Source organism: Egretta garzetta, unplaced genomic scaffold, assembly GCF_000687185.1.
Source record: "Egretta garzetta isolate BGI_Z169 unplaced genomic scaffold, ASM68718v1 scaffold79, whole genome shotgun sequence".
Classification (NCBI taxonomy): Eukaryota; Metazoa; Chordata; class Aves; order Pelecaniformes; family Ardeidae; genus Egretta; species Egretta garzetta.
Genome location: NW_009260791.1, coordinates 432,087 through 450,847, shown reverse-complemented (window position 1 = coordinate 450,847; position 18,761 = coordinate 432,087). Strand labels below are relative to the sequence as shown.

The following is an 18,761-nucleotide window of genomic DNA, read 5'->3' as shown; positions in this document are numbered from 1 at the left end:
GAAACAAGCCAATTAAGTTCACATGTAGACTGTAAGTCCATTATTCTTGCATACAGTGTCAGATGCACTGTCATTTAATTCAGTGGCACAAGAAAATGGTATTGAGTACCAAGTCAACCTGCCTATTTCTCATCAGTGGTAGGTCCTCTACTCTTAATAGTACCATTGGAAGGCCTGTGACATCACAGCAACTAAAAGCTAAGTAAATTCACTTATAATGAGCAAAACCATAACAACTTTATCTGCATCCACAAAACCTGTTGACTATCAGATTAATTCAAATTAGAATGTGATGAAGTGAATCCTAAATTTGCACACATGAAGACTATTCTTAATCATGTACATGATTAATTGGCTTTGTAAATGGAAGTACCTGCCTCCCTCCTTCAACACTGTTTTTGTGACAGTGTCCAAAAAAAAAAAAAAAAAAACACAAAAACACCCCCAACAAAAAAACAAAACCAACTCTACCTTACATGACCAGGTTTCAAATTGTATCTCATTAAAAAAAAAAAAAGTGGAGTGTAAAGAGCCAATAAGGTGCTTGATAGTTACCTACAAACACTCCTGACCCCCTATTTCCCTATAAACTAGTAAACTCCATTACCATTAATTGTTTAAATCAGAAATAAAAAAGAAATAAAATTAATCTTTTATGAATACTTTTAAGTGAAGACAGCAAGGAGGTTGATTTGGAAAAACCCACCAACAGCAGTCAAAGTTACCTATCTTCATACCTGTATGCATGTATCCTGACCCCAGGCCTTAAATCTAACACTAGCCTGTATTGTTGGCATCCTGTCATCTATTTCTCATCCAGTATTTGGTGAAATTTTAAAGCATGTTTTCTATTTTGTGTTACATAGAAAACTTTAACAGCTATATAACTGTTATTTCCTTTTTTTTTTTTTTTTTACCTACTTTTAACCTGCATCCACCTCTGGAAGTAGACAGAAAAGAACAGAGTTTACTTAGAATTACAGAAATTGTAACATTTCAAGTAACAAATGGAACTGAGCATATTTGTAGGGAACAGAGGAATGGCCCTTATAAACAGAAGGTATGATATTACATATTACATACTATTTTTTGTGCTCAGCGAACAGCATTACTTTTTACCACACTTTCAGTTTAATCATTTCCCATGAAAACTTTGCCTCTAGCTTGGAGTTTAAATGCAGGCTGTGAATTTTTCCACAAAGACTAAACCAAATTAGGTACAAAAGAAATAAAAACTAAGTAAGGTTTGCTTTATTTCCTATGCCCTTAAATTAAAAAAGGTAAATAAGGCCTCAGGGAGATCATCTTACCAGATAATCATTCAAATACACTAAAACACTATTAATATTACATCAGGGTCTTGGTACTATCATTTTAAACAAATCAATTATAACAATAAAAAACATTCAAGCTTGAAAGATCAAAGCATGTTCTCTTTCAAAGTTCTTTGTAAGTGGAATAAGAAAATCTTGACAGGATCTTACTGTTCTTGTAAAGCAAATAACCTGCATTGTTCTATAAAATATTTACAAGAATGCTTTTATTTGTTATTGCTATTGCTTTATTTTTGTTACAATTACTATTGAAAACTTTTTCTGAAATATTAAGTCAGCTACCAGAAATTATAACTACACTTAAAATTTTTCTCATCTGAGACTACATCAATCTAAATACAAAATGACTAATAATAATTAAAGAGAGTATTTATTATGTCTGACAAAAAAATAGCTCATCATTATCGCCACTGAGTCCTGAATGAAGACCAAAACAAAGTTCTTAAAGAAAACACAAGAAAAGAAAACCTGAGAGGTGACACCTTCCTTTGGAAGCTGAGGTAACAGAATACAATGAAAGATCATACCATGGCATACTGAGGTATGCAAATAGTAGCCTAACTTATTACATAAAAAGATGCAAACCAGATGATAAGTCAGCCTAATTTATAGAATATATCAACCCATAATGCGTGTTAATAGTTCTCAAGGTTTACCTACATGCAAACTTTCAGTGGCAATACTTTATTCTCCTCCACATGTCAGGTTAGCGTCAGCCATTTATAGATGTCAAACTACAGTCACCTCACCATGTAGCCTCCCATTTTTTCAGGCTTAGTTAGATCCTCCAACAAAATTTCATAAAAAAGGGATAGAACCAAAGAATATATTTCAATACAGAAATACTGATCCCTGGACCCTATGTCAATCAGCCTTTTTTCTCAGTGATCATATTCATTTATTGGCTTCATTTCTTTAGCCTTTGATCACATTCCTCCTAGCTCTACCTTTAAGATTCCCAGCTATCCACATTTTCCTGATGGGTTCAGAAACTTGCACTTCTGCTGGGACAGTACCTTAGAGGGAGAGGGTGAGCAAGCATACACACGTGCATGCACTGGAGAAGAAATATTCTCAAAACATTCAGTGCAGGTTTTGAGATAATGTTAAGCCTTAACACCAAGAATCAGCCTCATGCAACATTTCTTCCCTCCTCTCTTCTCATATAAAAACTTCTGGCTCCAGTTCCTTTAGTTATGGAATTCTCAACATTAGCTATATCATGTTTTTTATTCTACCATTATGCTTTTAGACAATAACCAGGGACAGAAAGGTATTACCAATTATTACCATTATGTGAATATCATAGAATGATAGAATGGTTTAGGTTGGAAGGGACCTTTAGAGGTCATCTAGTCCCACCCCCCTGCAGTAAGCAGGGACATCTTCAACTGGATCAGGTTGCTCAGAGCCCCATCCAACCTGGTCTTGAACGTTTCCAGGGATGGGGCATCTACCACCTATTTGGGCAACCTGTTCCAGTGTTTCACCACCTTCATCATAAAAAATTCTTCCTTACATCTAGTCTAAATCTACCCTGGTGTAGTCTAAAACCACTACCCCTTGTCCTGTCACAACCAGCCCAGCCAAAAAGATTGTCCCCATCTTTCCTATAGGCCCCCTTTAAGTACTGAAAGGCCGCAATCAGGTCTCCCCGCAGCCTTCTCTTCTCCAGGCTGAACAACCCCAACTCTCTCAGCCTGTCCTCATAGGAGAGGTGCTGCATCCCTCTGATAATTTTTGTGGCCCTCCTTTGGACCTGCTCCAACAGGTCCATGTCTGTCTTGTGTTGAGGACTACAGAGCTGTATGCAGTACTCCAGGTGGGGTCTCACAAGAGCAGAGGGGCAGAATCACCTCCCTCGACCTGCTGACCACACTTCTTTTGATGCAGCCCAGCATATGGTTGGCTTTCTGGGCTGCAAGCACACATTGCTGGCTCATGTCTGGCTTTTCATCCACCAGTATCCCCAAGTCCTTCTCTGCAGGGCTGCTCTCAACGCCTTCATCCCCCAGTCTGTATTAATACAGGGGACTGCCCTGACCCAGGTGCAGGACCTTGCACTTGGCCTTGTTGAACCTCATGAGGTTCACATGGGCCTACTTCAAGCTTGTCCAGGTCCTTCTGGATAGCATCCTGTCCCTCAGGTGTGTCCACCACACCACCCAGCTTAGCGTCATCTGCAAATTTGCTGAGGGTATACCCAATCCCACTGTCTATGTCATTGAAGAAGTTATTAAACAGTACTGGTCCCAATACAGACCCCTGAGGGGCACCACTTGTCATTGTTCTCCACCCGGACATCGACCACTCCTCTTTGGATACGACCACCCAGCCAATTCTTTATTCACTGAATACTCGATCCATCAAATCCATCTCTCCAATTTAGACAGAAGGATGCTGTGGAGGACCATGTCAAAGGCATGCACTGATAACTGTTAATTCTGGTTTGCTCAGATCCGTCATGTATGGGTCAGTATACATTGCACAATTTTCAAGTAATTTTCCAAGCACTGAATAAAAGTCCCCTCTTGTAAATTAAAGAAAGTTTCTAAACATCATAAAGGTAAAGATGCAGAGTTGTCTTTGAAAAGCAGTAACGACAGTAAATAAGATATAACTCTGAAGATAAAAATTCACAAATAAATTATGAACTGACCATAAGAGCTAGTGACCCTACTCAAATCAACAATATGCAAGGATTCTTCCTGGCCAAGGCCAAGCCTACTTAAGTTTGGATTTAACAAGGATCCACACTCACAATGTTTAGAACAATTGAAGTATTGATTTCTGACAGCCGAAAAAAAAAAAAATCTGGTTTAAGGATGAAAATAAAGATGCACTGTAAATTGTTTATGTTGCAGTTTGCTATAATGCTTGGGGTTTACTATAAAATTACTCTTGGTTGAAATAATGTGCTTAATTAACCTCAAGTAACACAGTATAAATGAGCTTGTACACAGATGAAAAGCAGAATGACAAAAGACATAGATCTTCCTCTCTTCCTGAAACTCTAGAATAAGCTCATGACAAAAGCACGTTTCTCTACTCCTTAAAGCATTCTGCTCAAAGTCAATCTTCAGAAACTATAAAATACTAAACTACAAATACCTGAGTTGAGACTAAAAAATGGCTTTTGGCTGGAGACAGCGAGGTCCATCCCTAACAGAACTTTACACTGCTCAGTAAAATCTGATTAGTACTTCCCCTTCATGACAAGCATTGATCGTACAGATGCTAGCACCACACCTGACACACCACACTCACAGAATCACAGAATGGTAAGGGTTGGAAGGCACTTCAGCAGATCATCTAGTCCAACCCTGGCTAAAGCAGGTTCAACTAGAGCATGTTGCACAGGACATAGTCCAGAGAAGGAGACTCCACAAACCCCCTGGGCAGCCTGTTCCAGTGTTCTGTCACCCTCAAAGTAAAGAAGTTCTTCCTCATATTCAACTGAAACCTCTTACACTTCAAAGTACTTACTTTGTACTTACTTTTACTCCAGAGTAAGAATTACATGCCAAGAGAGGGAGAAAACTATATATAATGTCATTCATTTTAATTAGAACCAAAGTTTGTCTTACTCCATTTTGCAATACAGAAGAAGGGATGAGAAGAAAATTTGCCAAAGTTCTTTGTATACACAATTTAAGCAAAAGGTAGTAAACTGTACAGGACTTGGGACTGGTTTGGGCTCTTTCTTTTTGACATATAAAAGCAGCATGTTTCAGACTCTTGTATAATTCTTCTTTGCTCAGGTCATGGAACATCTCAGATGGTACAGTTGAAAAATAACTTTTATATCCACTGCTCATGTTGCAAACTCATGTGTTATTCAGCCATCATACTAGGCTGAAAGGTAGTGGATTACATTTGCCTTTTTTGTCAGCAAGGGAAACAAAAAGCCCCAACTGTTTTCTTGGTTATCACTACTACTTTACCAAATTAGACTTTGTAATAACCGGTTGGCAAAATGCATCTGAATGTGCCATAGGAATTATAATTAGTAGAGTTTTAGAATTTTTTCTCCTTTTTATTAACAAAAATGGAACCAGCAACATACCTCTTTTTTCTCTGTGAACTTCTTCCAAAAGTTTTTCTTGCCTTTTTATCTGTTTAAAGAGAGACTGATGTTCAGCCTCCTTCATCTGTGTAAAGTGCTTGAGCTGTTCTCGGCTCTGCAGTAAGTAGCACCGCAGCTTTTTCTCCTTACTTTCTCTCTCCTTTACCTCCTCGCACAGCCACTGAAGCTTAGTCTACATTAAAAAAATAGGACAATAGAAAGTAAAGAATTCTAATGAAAATAAGATGACATAAACATTAACTTGTCAAATTATCTCTGGAGTCACAGATTACTCATCTGTACCTATTACTGAATAATAATAATAATGAAAAGGGACATACAGATATGTTAAGGGGACATATGTTGACCTTCAAAGAGTCTCAAAAGACAGACATATTTTGTCTGATAGTTGTATGTGAAGCAGCAATAGACAGATTTTTTTTTTTCAATTGTATTTTTTAATCAGGAGCATGAATTTGCTAGGGTAGGTATAGAAATTCACATTGAATTAGTGTGTACATAGACACCAAGAGATATTACTCCCTTTCAGAACACCTTTCTCTCTCTATGCTATGTTGATGGAATTTAAAGCATTTATCCATTCTAAAAAAAGTGACATCAATCCTTTCTACTCAGCAAAAGTTAATATTTAAGGATCAGGCAGAGGAAAAAGAAAAGAGCGCATAGGTAAGATAGGTCATGGTCAATATAGTAAATCTAGAAGTGGTAGAAGAGAATACTTTCAACACTGTCTATTTAAAACAAGAGAAAAAGGGGGGGGAGGGGAAGACTTTGAGTAGTCATTAATTCTAGACTTCCTTCTAATAGCTAAAGAAACCTAGATGAGAAATGTATGCAAATAATTATTAGGTGCTCTTTGAAAGGTCTTTTTAATATGTCAGTGTCACTTTTTTTAAATGAAGAAAATTCTTCCTGCATAACATTTCTCCTTTGATTCTGATCCTATCTCTGTTATCTCTGCTAGTAGCAGTCTTTCTTGGTCAACAAGTCTTACGTAGACCATGCATCATCTTCGTTTGTAAAAACAGCATTGCTATTTATTTTGCTATAGAGACAGCTATTTCTTGTTCATAGCAAAATTTGGAAAATTATTTCATCAATTGAAATAACAGTCTGAGAATATCAGAGTTATTGCCAAAGGAATCCTTTTTTATTTTTCCTTTTCCCCTTTAAGTGCCTTTTCAAACACTTTCGACTGAATGATTATACATGTTGAATATTAACTTAAATAAAATTTCAGGACGTCTGACTATTACCTTTGTTTCTGCTAACCAGCGATGAGGATCGTTCAGCACTGTTGGTGTAAGTGATATTGCCTATGGAATAGCAGGGGAAAAGATACAGGCATAAAAACAGGAATTAGACACAGAAAGGAGAAAGAGTCTCTCCCGCTTACTGGAAATTCATCAAATAAACAATCTTTGCTAAAGATCCAGCTTGGAAATCATATATGTAAATGGTTTAATAGAGCTATTCAACCATAAACCAGTCAAATCTAAGAGCAAATTATGCAAACTCATTGACACAAATTTTGTTTAAAGGTGCAATTTAAGTTGCAATGACAGTAAGTTGTATGCTGAATCTGTATAGTTTTCTCCTAAGAATCACTGCAATGATGCATTTTGAACATCCCCAGAACATATCTCTGCATCAAGGTATATATTTTCAGTTTTAAACTGTATGTCCTTTTTTGAAAATATATTAGTATTTCCATATACTACAAGCAGATTCCAATTTAAAAATTACTATTTCTTAAGAAAAGGCCAATTTCAAAGTCATTCAGCTGGTTTTTACCTCCATTCTGCAGAACAACAGTGGCTGCACATAACCAGAAGTAGCAGAACCAATTGTTATTACTCATTGAGCTGTTATCAGTATATCTACAGAAATGCTATGTGCAACATCATAAATGTCTTATCATAAAGTAAAAAAGGACAAACTCCCAAATTCTTTAAATTATGCTTCATGATGATAGTCTTAGTGCTTTCATGAAAAAGATAAATCACTTGCTTCGAATATTTGATAGGCATAAAAGAAAATTGTAACGTTCACTGACTGGATAAAAGAGAAAAACTTGTGCTGGAATGCTTCATACAATGAGAAAATGTGATGTGTCTTTTTTCTGCATTCAAATTGAACTATGTCAAACTTGTTTTAAAGGTACTTCTATGCACGTTTTCTATATGACAATAAAAAATGTTAGTGGCAATGGATTTTTTTCCCCCCACACTTTATGAGTTGATACACAAGGGGAAGAAAAAAGTCTCATACACAGCGCTCTCAACTGAAATACATTTAAAAATCAAGTAAATTATTAACCTCATGCCCAGCTCATCCTTTATCTCATGTGGTCCTATCCCATGATCACAAGATTCTGTCTTTCTCTAAGTTAAAGGTTTTGGGGGGGGGTTATTAGTTTGTTTTTCATTTACTGCATTTTGCAATTCAGTGAGTCTTTTAGTATGTACTTTTAGTCCTAGTCCAATAATTTTTGTAACAAGCGTATTTCTTTAATAGGTATTTATATGGGCTCTATTAACTACACTGAGACAAAAGGCACCTAAACAGCACCACCTAATTATGTATACACATATGTTTTACGTCAAAATTATCACCACATAAGGACACAGCTGAAAAGAAATGCTTTAGTAGGCATGTCAACCATGACTTCACAAAGCAATGCATACCTGAAAGTTGTGACTTGCATGGCAGCAAACCTCATTCTGTGCAATCACAATCAAAGGAGGCAGTGTTCAGTTTATAGTTTAAGCATGACTGGTGTACTTATTGCAAGCATAAGATTTCTTACAACAAAAAATAAATCTGAACAGTACATGTGAAATTCTTTGCTTAGAACACCAAGTATGCAGTGATTATGAAAAAATCCAGTACATTTTTCATCAGGAAAGTCTAAGCCTGGTGTTTAAGTTCTCTGAATGCAAGTATTTTTCCATTAAATTTCTCATTGCTCACCTCAGCTGCAGTGGCAACTTCTTGAAGTAAAGAACTTGTCTGAAACCTTTTAGAAACACTGGCAATATCTAAAGTACTGGGGCATAGGAAAAATAAAACAAAGGAAACTTCTTACCTTTTTTTTTTTTTTAAAAAAAAAATATTGAGACCATGCACCACAACACTATGTAACATTTGTTTTCACATTAGTTGTCTAATCAAAAATTCAGATACAAATCTGTAAGTTTTCAAGCGATAAATAAGGAGAACAGTGAAATCGGGAATCAGCAAAACTTTATGCACTTTTAACACTCTGAAGGATGTGGGGAACAAGTCCAAGGCAACATGGTTCAATGATCAGGAATCTGGCAACTATAGCAGATCACAAAGTCTTTATAAAAAAAAAAAAAAAAAAAAAAAAAAAAGACTTATCTGCAAGGATACAGAGGAGAAAGTTTGTTTGTTAAATATACTTGCTTAGAATTCTCATCCATTTGTGTGCTCCAACATCCCAACTCCGTAAGTAAGTGGAGAAAAAGTCACAACCACACTACAAGGCTAAAACAAAGTAACTTCTCTCCACACCTTCAAACAAAACAGGTGAGAAGATAAAAATAAAATAGAAAATAAAGAAATAAAGCAAAAGAAATAATATTAAAAATATAATGGATTTTCAGTGTCAATGCTGAAATTTCTATTTCAAAAGCAGCCCAGGCAAAAGTGACCAGGAACTGTAAAGTAGAAAGCATGCTCTGTTTAAATAGCAAAACAAGAAAGACATAATCTGAGTGTACTCTGTGGTTACAGCTAAGGCTAAAAAGCCACCAGGTCAAGCACTTGTGATATAAGTACCCATAATGCCAATGAGTATGGTGACAAGCTGAGTTGGACTGCCCGTTTCCTTTATCCTCAGATGTATACAATGTCGATTTAAGAGGATTAGTCACATAAAATCATCTGGAGGGAGGAAGAGAGGGTTCTGAACCTGGTGATCAAATGAGAACACTCAGGAAAAAAGCTAAGGGGAGACAAGGGTTGCAGGAGATGTAGTAAGAGTGTGAAAAAAGTTACAGCAAGCTACAAGTTTCCTGAAACTTTAAATGAGTTTTCTGGATGCAAGGACCTGCTCCACAAAAAAAGGAGGTAATAAACTCTTTTCATCTCCAGCATGTATTTCTCTACTATAAAAACAAAGCATCTAAATGAATTTTTAATAAAACAACTATTTCATTTTTCTTCAATTTTAAAAGCCTTTTAGGTCTTTGTTGGGGACTTCCCACCTCTAAGGAGGTGGCCTAGGAAAACCCCAAAATTCTGGCTGATGTAAGGTCCTTTCACACAAACAAATGAAATGAGAACTATTTCTCACCAAAAATTAGCAAAAGAAAGCAGTAACAACTAACTCACAGGCAGATCTTTATAGTCTCCCATTCTAATACCTAGCAATGTATATCTGTACCAGCTAAATGTCTGTAATCCTATTGTCCATAAATCATCTATACCAGTTAAGTGATAGGTGACAACAACACATACAAATTCTGCTACAAACATTCATTAAGAAAATAACAAAATTTGCAGCATACTTAAAACTTAGAATTACTTTGAATTTTTCCATGGAGTCCCGAGAAAAAATTTCACAAGCAGCATCAATTTCACTTCCTATCACGGCGAGAATAGATTCCTGTTCCATTTCTAATTGATGCAGCTGATCCTTAAACTGCAGTCTGGCCTCATCCATCCTTCTCAGATGATCTTCTTCATTGCTAATCTGTTTATCCTAGAGTGAAAGAGGAAAAAACAAAACAAAGAAATTATTGCATTAATAGTATAACATACATCGTTACCAATATATCTTTCAGTCTTATAATCACACTATACTCACTCATGCACTGAGTTCAGTTCCGTGCCACAGAAAATAATACCTACTAATAGTACTCATAAGTTCCTCTCTTGATTCTCCTTATTCTCCTGTAAATCAGTTAGGAGAAACTGGTACCCAACAATCATAGAGACTATTCGCAGGGTCAAAACCACCTCTTTTTCATGAGTAGAAAGAGAGCCCACAACCAATAGTCCCCTTATTATCTTTTGCCCTGAACCAGTTACAGGCATCTAATCCTGTCATCACAAAAAGAGATCCCTGAAAGAAACCTATACTGGCAGTCATTGTGTTCTCAAAGGAAAAGTATTCAAAGAATATCTCATAGGACAGTGACTGGCACTGAGGAAAAAGTTTATGTTATCATCCAATCTCAGAAAGATCATGAAATATGTTACATATCTTTTTAAAATTCACATTCTCTTCCTTTATACCTATAACAGAGCTACCACGTAAAACTAAACCCAGTAGCAGTTTTGTTATACAGTATGTTGAATTATGCATTGTAATTAATATAACAAAACTATCTTGTGAGAAAAAGTGAAAATGGTTCACACCTGTCTGCTGCTGAGATCAGGAAGATATAATGCAAAGGGTAAACACTTCACATGCACATTTCAGCATGTGCACATTGCGCTGAGAATGGTGAGAAAAGCCAGAATAATAATTTTGAAAATTCATTAATTATGGACCTCTGCAATAACACGATGCAACTGTTTAAATTGTATTTATTGGAAATCTTCATACACTGCTCTCATGAGACACAACTGTGGACCTAGGTAAATTCTAACATAGAAGTTCCGTGAATGGGATACATATGGAATCATAGAATCATTTAGACTGGAAAAGACCTTTAAGATCATCACATCCAACAGTTCACCTAACACTGCCAAGTCCACCTCTAAACCATGTCCCTAAGCACCACATCTACATGGCTTTTAAATACCTCCAGGGATGGGGACTCAACCACTTCCCTGGGAAGTCTGTTCCAATGCTTGACAAGCCTTTCAGCGAAGAAATTTTTCCTAATATCCAATCTAAAACTCCCCTGGTGCAACTTGAAGCCATTTCCTCCTGTCCTATGTCTTGGTACTTGGGAAAAAGGACCAATGCCCAACTTGCTACAATCTCCTTAGGAGGCTGTATATTTTTATATGTATAAGTGTTACATCTGTTAGCAAAATAGGTGGGGTTTAGCATAGGTGACCTTCAAATGTGAAAGTGTCATACCTAATAAGCAGCCTGATTTTTTAATTAATTCATACAAAAATACTTGACTTAGTAGCCATTTCAAATTGAAGGAATCACACAAATTTTTAATATGCACATGTTCCGGTATTACTGCACTACCCATATTGGAGTTGAAATAGCAGTTCTAATCTAGATCAGTATTCTGAAAGTAATAAAATTGCATTATATATGCTTCCAGTGTCAGTATTCTATGCTTTCTCATTATTCATTGAACGCAGTCCATCACATGCCAAAGTTCACTCCCAAAGACCATAACTAAAAGAGAATATGTAACTCAGTATTTTTTCCTTTAGTTTTCATGTGCTCGATTTTCTGAGTGTACCAACATTCCTCAACATTCTACTTCCTGAGCCTGCAGGAGAAATTCACCAATAACTCAAAAGTGCACAGAAGAAGAAGAAACAGAAAAATAGGCTTTTTCAATACCACAATATGACAGCTAGTATGAGATTTCTCAAGAGTTAATATTATACTGGAAAATAGCCAATGACCCCTTCTAACAATCCAAGGGCAAGAAGGAGGACCCGGGGCAATGGATGCAAACTGAAACACGAGAGGTTTCAGTTGAATATGAGGAAGAACTTCTTCACTCTGAGGGTGGCAGAGCACTGGAACAGGCTGCCCAGGGAGGTTGTGGAGTCTCCTTCTCTGGAGATATTCAAAGCCCGCCTGGATGAAGTCCTGTGTAGCATGCTCTAGGTGAGCCTGCTTTAGCAGGGGGGTTGGACTAGATGATCTCCTGAGGTCCCTTCCAACCCTTACGATTCTGTGATTCTGTGATTATTTCCCTCATCCTAACACCCCTTCTAACAATCCACGATAAAACTACAATAGCAAATATTCTGTTAACTTAACCAATTAACACAATCAAGTGGAACTCTCCGTAAGCATTTACCTTCAAATTTTGAGAACACAGGGTTGTGCGATTAAAAGCTTCTCCAAACTTTTTCAGCTTAGAGATAAAAGATCACCTTAGCCAAAAAACTGTATCTTCTCAATATTAGGTAAGGTTGGAGCTAGTTTACAACTGACTGCAGAAGACTATGTACACTCCTACAAACACATTTCCTTAATAATAGACTTTATAGCACTAAAATCCCAAACTAGAAAAAGCAAATTTTGAATTTTCATTTGAGGTACTTTTTATGAGTCTGATAAGCCGAGCTTTTAAAGCATTTCCTGTTAGTTTAACAAGCTAAGAGAAACGGCAGGTTTAAGATTTTCTCATTCCATGCTTTAAAAAAAAAAAAAAAAAAAAAGGTCACCACAAAAAAAAGCCCACACCACCAAAAAACCTACCCCAAAATTTTTCTCTCAGGGCTAGTAGTCACAGCATACTGATTGACAGACAGTCAGTATATGCTGAAAATATAAGCAGTATGACAAAAGGAGCATTTCCAGACAATCACTTCACTTTACCCTTCATTCAAAATAAGCCCATTAGATTTTTAACACCTAAGTGATGTTGTGCACTTCATTTATAACAACAAAATATGAGTTGAAAATTAAATTGAAAAAACCTGAAAAGCCACAACAGATCTACAGTATCCATGGGCCTCTTATCAGACTTAAATAGTTTGACATTATTGAGCTAATGAAGAATTATCTGATGAGTATTCAAGCAGTCCATGTGAAATGAATGACCAAACTTCTTGTACCATGTTAATATAAATGCCTGTATGAAAGAAATTCTCACTATAAGGATGAGAAATTACTAAATTGACATAGAAGAGCAAGAACCTTCCAGCTAGAGGCTAAAATATCCATTTTTTTTAAAATGAGGATATCATGAAGATGCAATTTCCTGCAGGATGCACAAATTTTTGTTTGTTTTCTTGAATTTTCATCTAGGAAAACAAATTTGTCAAAGACTAGAAACAGCCAATGTTGTCGTAACAGGAATTAATCAAATACTGACAAGTAAGTGCATTACACTGGAAAAGGAAAATTATATCCATGTACAAAAATACTTATCTGAAATCACAATGTTGCAGGAAGAGAAATCTAAGATATAAAAAATCACAATGTAAAACACATTCATGTTAAGAAAAACATATTAAAAAGCAATGCTGTAGAACCAATCATGGAAAAGAAGTAGAACTTAAGAAAGCAGAAAGAAGAGTTACAAAATAAAATTCTTCAGCAACTCTGTATTTATCACTAGATTTTTGAAAAGAAAGGCTGACAACTGCAGGTTGTGAGACTGCAAATTAATATTTGATAATAAGATTAATAACCAGAACACTAGGCAACAAGAATGGCTGGCAGACAGCATCCATCTTTAGAAATACAATGCCTGTACAAGAAAGGGATGTGAATTTCTTAAAAAACTTGTCGTGTTTTAAATATTCAAGCAGAAAGTAATTTTCATCAAGTTATTTAGAACTTTTTACCATGCTTACATTGCTTATTTACTTTAAATTAGATCTAAATTATTCATAACTGCACTGCAACTTCAAGAAAATGTGAAGAAAACTAGAAGTGTTTGGTTAAACATCTGTTAGTTACCTATATTAGAAACAGGGCAGGCAATAGGAATTATATTTCTACTCCTAAATAGTATTAGCAAATCTTTGGAGGGATACAAATCATGACCCAGCCAAAGCACTTTTCCCTTCTTTGATTTATATAGAAACTGTGTATTACAGCATGACCATGTATATTCTTCAATATGTACATGTATTTTTTGTATCTGAAGTTTACCATCTACTTCTATAATTGATCATTTATTTTAGGTACTTATCAGCAGAGAGACTGACGAATCATGGTTAAAACCAGGTAAGTTTACCTTTTTCTCCAGTTCTTGTTTTACAAACTCACATTTCCGCCTGAGTTTTATATTTTCTTCTTCATTTTGGGTTAATTCTTCTGTCAGTTTATCACACTCCATTTTTATCTTCTCCAGTTGCCGACATTGAGTCTTGACTGTGTTTTTCTCTTCTCCAAGTTCCATCTGAAGTTAATGGGAAAACAGATTACAAAGTCACTATATGGCTTCTTTTAAAACATTCCCAGCCTGCAGAGTTTCAAATCTGTGGGACACTATTGCAGAAGGATAATTCTATTTAATTTTTTGCATTTAAGTTATATTAAGTGCAACCACTTATCTGCACATGGAAACATGTATCACAGAGCTGTAGAACCATACAATGTTTTAAAAGCAGTAAACAGAAGCCTCGGATTCCGCATTTCAACTCTGCTACACTCATCAGCTTACATCACCGTAAGAAGCCCAGTATTTACACAACTTTTCCATTACTGAAATAATTTGGAAGCAGAAAGCCTAAAACTATCATTTCATTTCAGTACCTAATACTGTATTTTCATCTGCAAGGAAATAACTGCAAAGATATGGTATTTTTACTTTCTAGAATTGTGTGGGTTTAATGCTATTTATGGAAACATTGCAGAAAAAAAATAAGAAAATATTTAAGGGCTTTGAAAGCCCTAAGTAGGTTTGTGAATAAAGTATATTGGTTTCCAATAGAAAAGATAACTGACAAACTGACAGATTTGAGAAATTCTCTAAAATATCGGAAAAATGCAAAAAAAATACACAAAGCAACAAAGGAAATTACACACTTATTACTCAAAACCAGCTTCATATTAGATGAATTGTGGGATGCAGTCACACAGAAAATAAACCTGCAGAGTAAATTCCTTGCTGAGGAAAAGCAAGAATTCTATTCTCCCAATTACACTATAAATATAACTTTTATGGGGAAGAAGGGTAAGAAAAGAAGTTTTATGAGTTAATTTAGACACTAGAGCTAACAAAAGCTCCTCCGAAGGACAATTCTGAGAAAGAACTTTGGTGTCTTAAGTCCACGTAGACTTATGGACACAAAGACAAGCCTGCAATGCCTAAAACATCTTCTGTGAATATGCTTATAAAATCAACTTTTCAGCTCCTACTAAAGGTAATTGTATTATAATGTCTATGCAGATGGAGACAATCCAAGAACCAAATTCCTCACTTATACTACCTTTGAGACACAATGGAGAAAGTTAATTTTTATTAATTTCCAGTATGGGCAAGGCAGATGTGACCATAATTTAACTGATCTGGATTGAACCCATTTTCCACATTTGATAATCTTCAGAAAAAAAAGAACTACACCCACTTGGTATATGTATAGAAAACAATTCAAAAAGAAATACATATATATACACAATTTTATATGTATAGCTACATATCTATATAATACTACATTAAAGATTAACACCTGAAAGTTCTGTCAGGCATGAGGATACTTTGTACTTCATTATTCTAAAAGAACAAGGATGTTTTTAAAGCAAATGAGGGCATGTAGTAAAATTAGGAGACAGATTCAGAGCTTCTGAACACATAGCTGATTGGGGACCGCTAAACAAACCACTTAATTTCCTATACCTACTTTATCTATAATTTTAAATAATTTTAATACGACTTTAAAGAGACATTTGTTGGGAATGCTTTAGGATGTTCTAGCAGAAACAGAATTAAAGCTTAAGTGCCAGAATCTCAATTCCGATACAGTGAGAGCCTTCTCAACACTGACATCTCATACAGAATTCTGTGTTATTCTCCAGTTATACTGCAACATACAATATTCCTCTCCTACTACCCCAAAAAATCCTAACTACCTTATAATTTTTCATTCCAGTGCAGTACTACAGAAAGCCAGACAAGAGTGAAGCATAAAGTATCTTATAGAGGAGGCAAGAGATGGAAGAACAACAAGGATTAAAAAATCACTTCTTTTTTCAATCTATGCAGCAGTTGGTCCTGTAAACACAGGGCTCTGCACCCTTGATTTCCTGAAAGTAACTCATCAAAATTCCTCCTCTTGTTAAGTTTAAGGCTTTGGGCCTTAATAAATGTGTTAAATTTCCCTTTACTCCTGAAGTCTCTCCTAACTGACCTTTATTTTTAAGACTTTAACATTAACAACCTTTGGCCAGGGTTACGTATATTCTTTTCCAAAAGCAGTTACAAAGGTTGGACAAGGCTGAGGTATAAATAAGGTCAAGAGTATTACTGTAACAGTAAAATAAAATTGGTTACTGAGCACAAAATCTTACCAAACTGAAAAAAAAAAAAAGGAAGATAGGTAAAAACCCTCTTTCTGTTGGATTTCCCCAAACTCTATCCTAAACCCACAATATTTAAATGCAATTTGATAAAATGCGTACGAAGTTTACCTTAATTTGGAAGAAAAGTATGTCCATAAAAGTGAAACCCAATTGCAACGTAATGATGAGTTCGGACAAAAAGTAACCAAATCACCTGCATGGTGACATGTTCTCATCAGATCTTCCTACAGATGGATATGGTTATCTATTTTGTTGCACTTACAGTCTTTGAATCAAGAGAATGTGCATTTTTACTGTGTACTTCTAAAAAAAGTTGCCTACCCTAATATCTTAGATAATTCAACTCCCTCAAGCCCTCTGCTCTTCTCTGTTTCAGAGACACAAACTGTAAAAAAAAACCATGTGTGTGTAGATGAAGGATACTAGGAAAGTCATGGCACTGTAAAAGAAAGGAAGTGAATTTTTTAAATATTCTGTTTTGGTACAACAGTCAGTACCAATAACAAGGCCTTTAATGTAGGATTGACCTTTCCATAGAAGTGGAACACATAGTCATGATCAACTCATTTTTTGATCATGACCATACACTTTCCTTCTCTCCCCTTGATATTAAATCTACAGTCTTAATTTCAATATCATTGTCAAAGAAAAAACACATATTTGGACAGATCATTTAAATAATGCTAGACACATTACAAATTAAGTCTCCAATGTTAAGCACCACTGTCAAAATATTTTTATTTTAATGATCCTTCCACTAAATCTAGATTTTTTTATTTTTATTGCTATCTTCATTAAATGCTTTCTGTGTTACCAAATGCTTAAGATGCTTGTCAATTATTATGCCATGAATGATATATTAAGTAACTAACCATGCTTTTCTAAGTAATATCAGTTCATAACTGCAAAAGCGTGGAAAATACGCATTTTTAACTGCTTGCATATTTGGGAGAAGAGAAAGGAAATAAACATGCTTATATTACTTACAATGAAGTAGATCATGAATCATAAAGTCATTAAGGATTTTATAGATTTTTATGGTTAAATTCGTAGAATTTTACATGAGCAAATTTTTAATTTGATGGGACTGAGGTAGAAAGCTTATTTATAGTGCTTCAGAAGGGCACTCAAAATACGTTGGTAATTTACAACCTATCTGGAAAACTACTGCCTCCATTAATATGAATATACTAATTATTATCATTAGGACATACAAAATACTGTTTTACATATATATTTAACCAAGTAATCAAAATTGTTTCAATAAAAGTGCAATGTATAGCTAATACAACTGTTGATAGTTAATAGAACAGTTTAGACCACTTCAACTTAGCTTTTCAATTTTATTCAGACCACTTAAAGCCACTAAAATGCTCATTTTCTTTCCAATGCAATAGCCTTGAATCAGCAGCAAATGATGTAAAATAAAGACATTAACTTGTTTTTCCACGAAAAAATGCTATATATGAGCATAGTCATTTTTCTGAGAAATTGTACAGAAACTAGAAATTAAAAAAACGCTTTGAAATAGAAAGAACTACCAAAATTAACCTTAACAAGTGTTACACATTATCACCATTCACATTCTGGAAGTGTTTCCAGATACAATGACAGTATTTCTGCATCATGCAATTTAAACATTTACAGAAATGCATCATCCTTGAAATACCACAAGGTCTTTAATAGGGCTGTGACAATAATTGTAAAAATAACAGTTGAAGAAAGGATTGAATTATATTAAAACACTACAGCCTCATACATCTCCTTCTGTTCACAGATATACCTAATTTCACTACTTTTGAACTAAGAAAAGCTTTTGACCTAAAACTGTTATTGTTACAATGTTCACCCAAACTTTAAACTTTTCCAATGAGCTGTGATAAAATGTGTGTAAAATGTTTTAAAGCCCATGCTTTATTACCTTCATCACTGAATAAGAGAAGAAAAAAAAAAATCTGACATTGGAATTCTTCAGAGTAAATACCTTTAGCATTCTAATCTGAGCCTCTGCATCATCCTTTTCTTGTTTAAGGAGTTTCATGAGCTCTTGAACATTTTGTTCATGTTTGATTTTAACATTTTGTAACTCTGATCTAAGATCTGCCAACTCCTGTTGATGAACTTCTCTTTCCAGCTTCAGCTGCCTGTTAGCTGCAGTCATCTCTTCATGCTTAGATTCCTG

The 18,761-nt window shown here is 35.2% G+C and overlaps 2 protein-coding genes across 2 annotated transcripts in view; both read right to left on the bottom strand.

Moving 5' to 3' along the window:
* Positions 1-923: 923 nt before the first annotated feature.
* Positions 924-18,755, bottom strand: LOC118453075 (centrosomal protein of 128 kDa-like). The gene is made up of 6 exons (XM_035901968.1): positions 18,564-18,755; positions 14,292-14,456; positions 9,974-10,150; positions 6,678-6,737; positions 5,401-5,593; positions 924-940 (listed from the first exon to the last, which is right to left on the bottom strand). The coding sequence occupies exons 1-6, from the start codon at positions 18,738-18,740 to the stop codon at positions 924-926; spliced, it is 789 nt and encodes a 262-aa protein (XP_035757861.1). The 5' UTR covers positions 18,741-18,755.
* CEP128 (centrosomal protein 128) overlaps positions 18,730-18,761 on the bottom strand; it is a 47,106-nt gene continuing 47,074 nt past the window's right edge. Inside the window, exon 13 of the mRNA XM_035902024.1 lies at positions 18,730-18,761. This exon is cut by the window's right edge and continues 457 nt beyond it. Coding sequence (XP_035757917.1) covers positions 18,751-18,761 — 11 coding nt within the window. The 3' untranslated portion in view covers positions 18,730-18,750.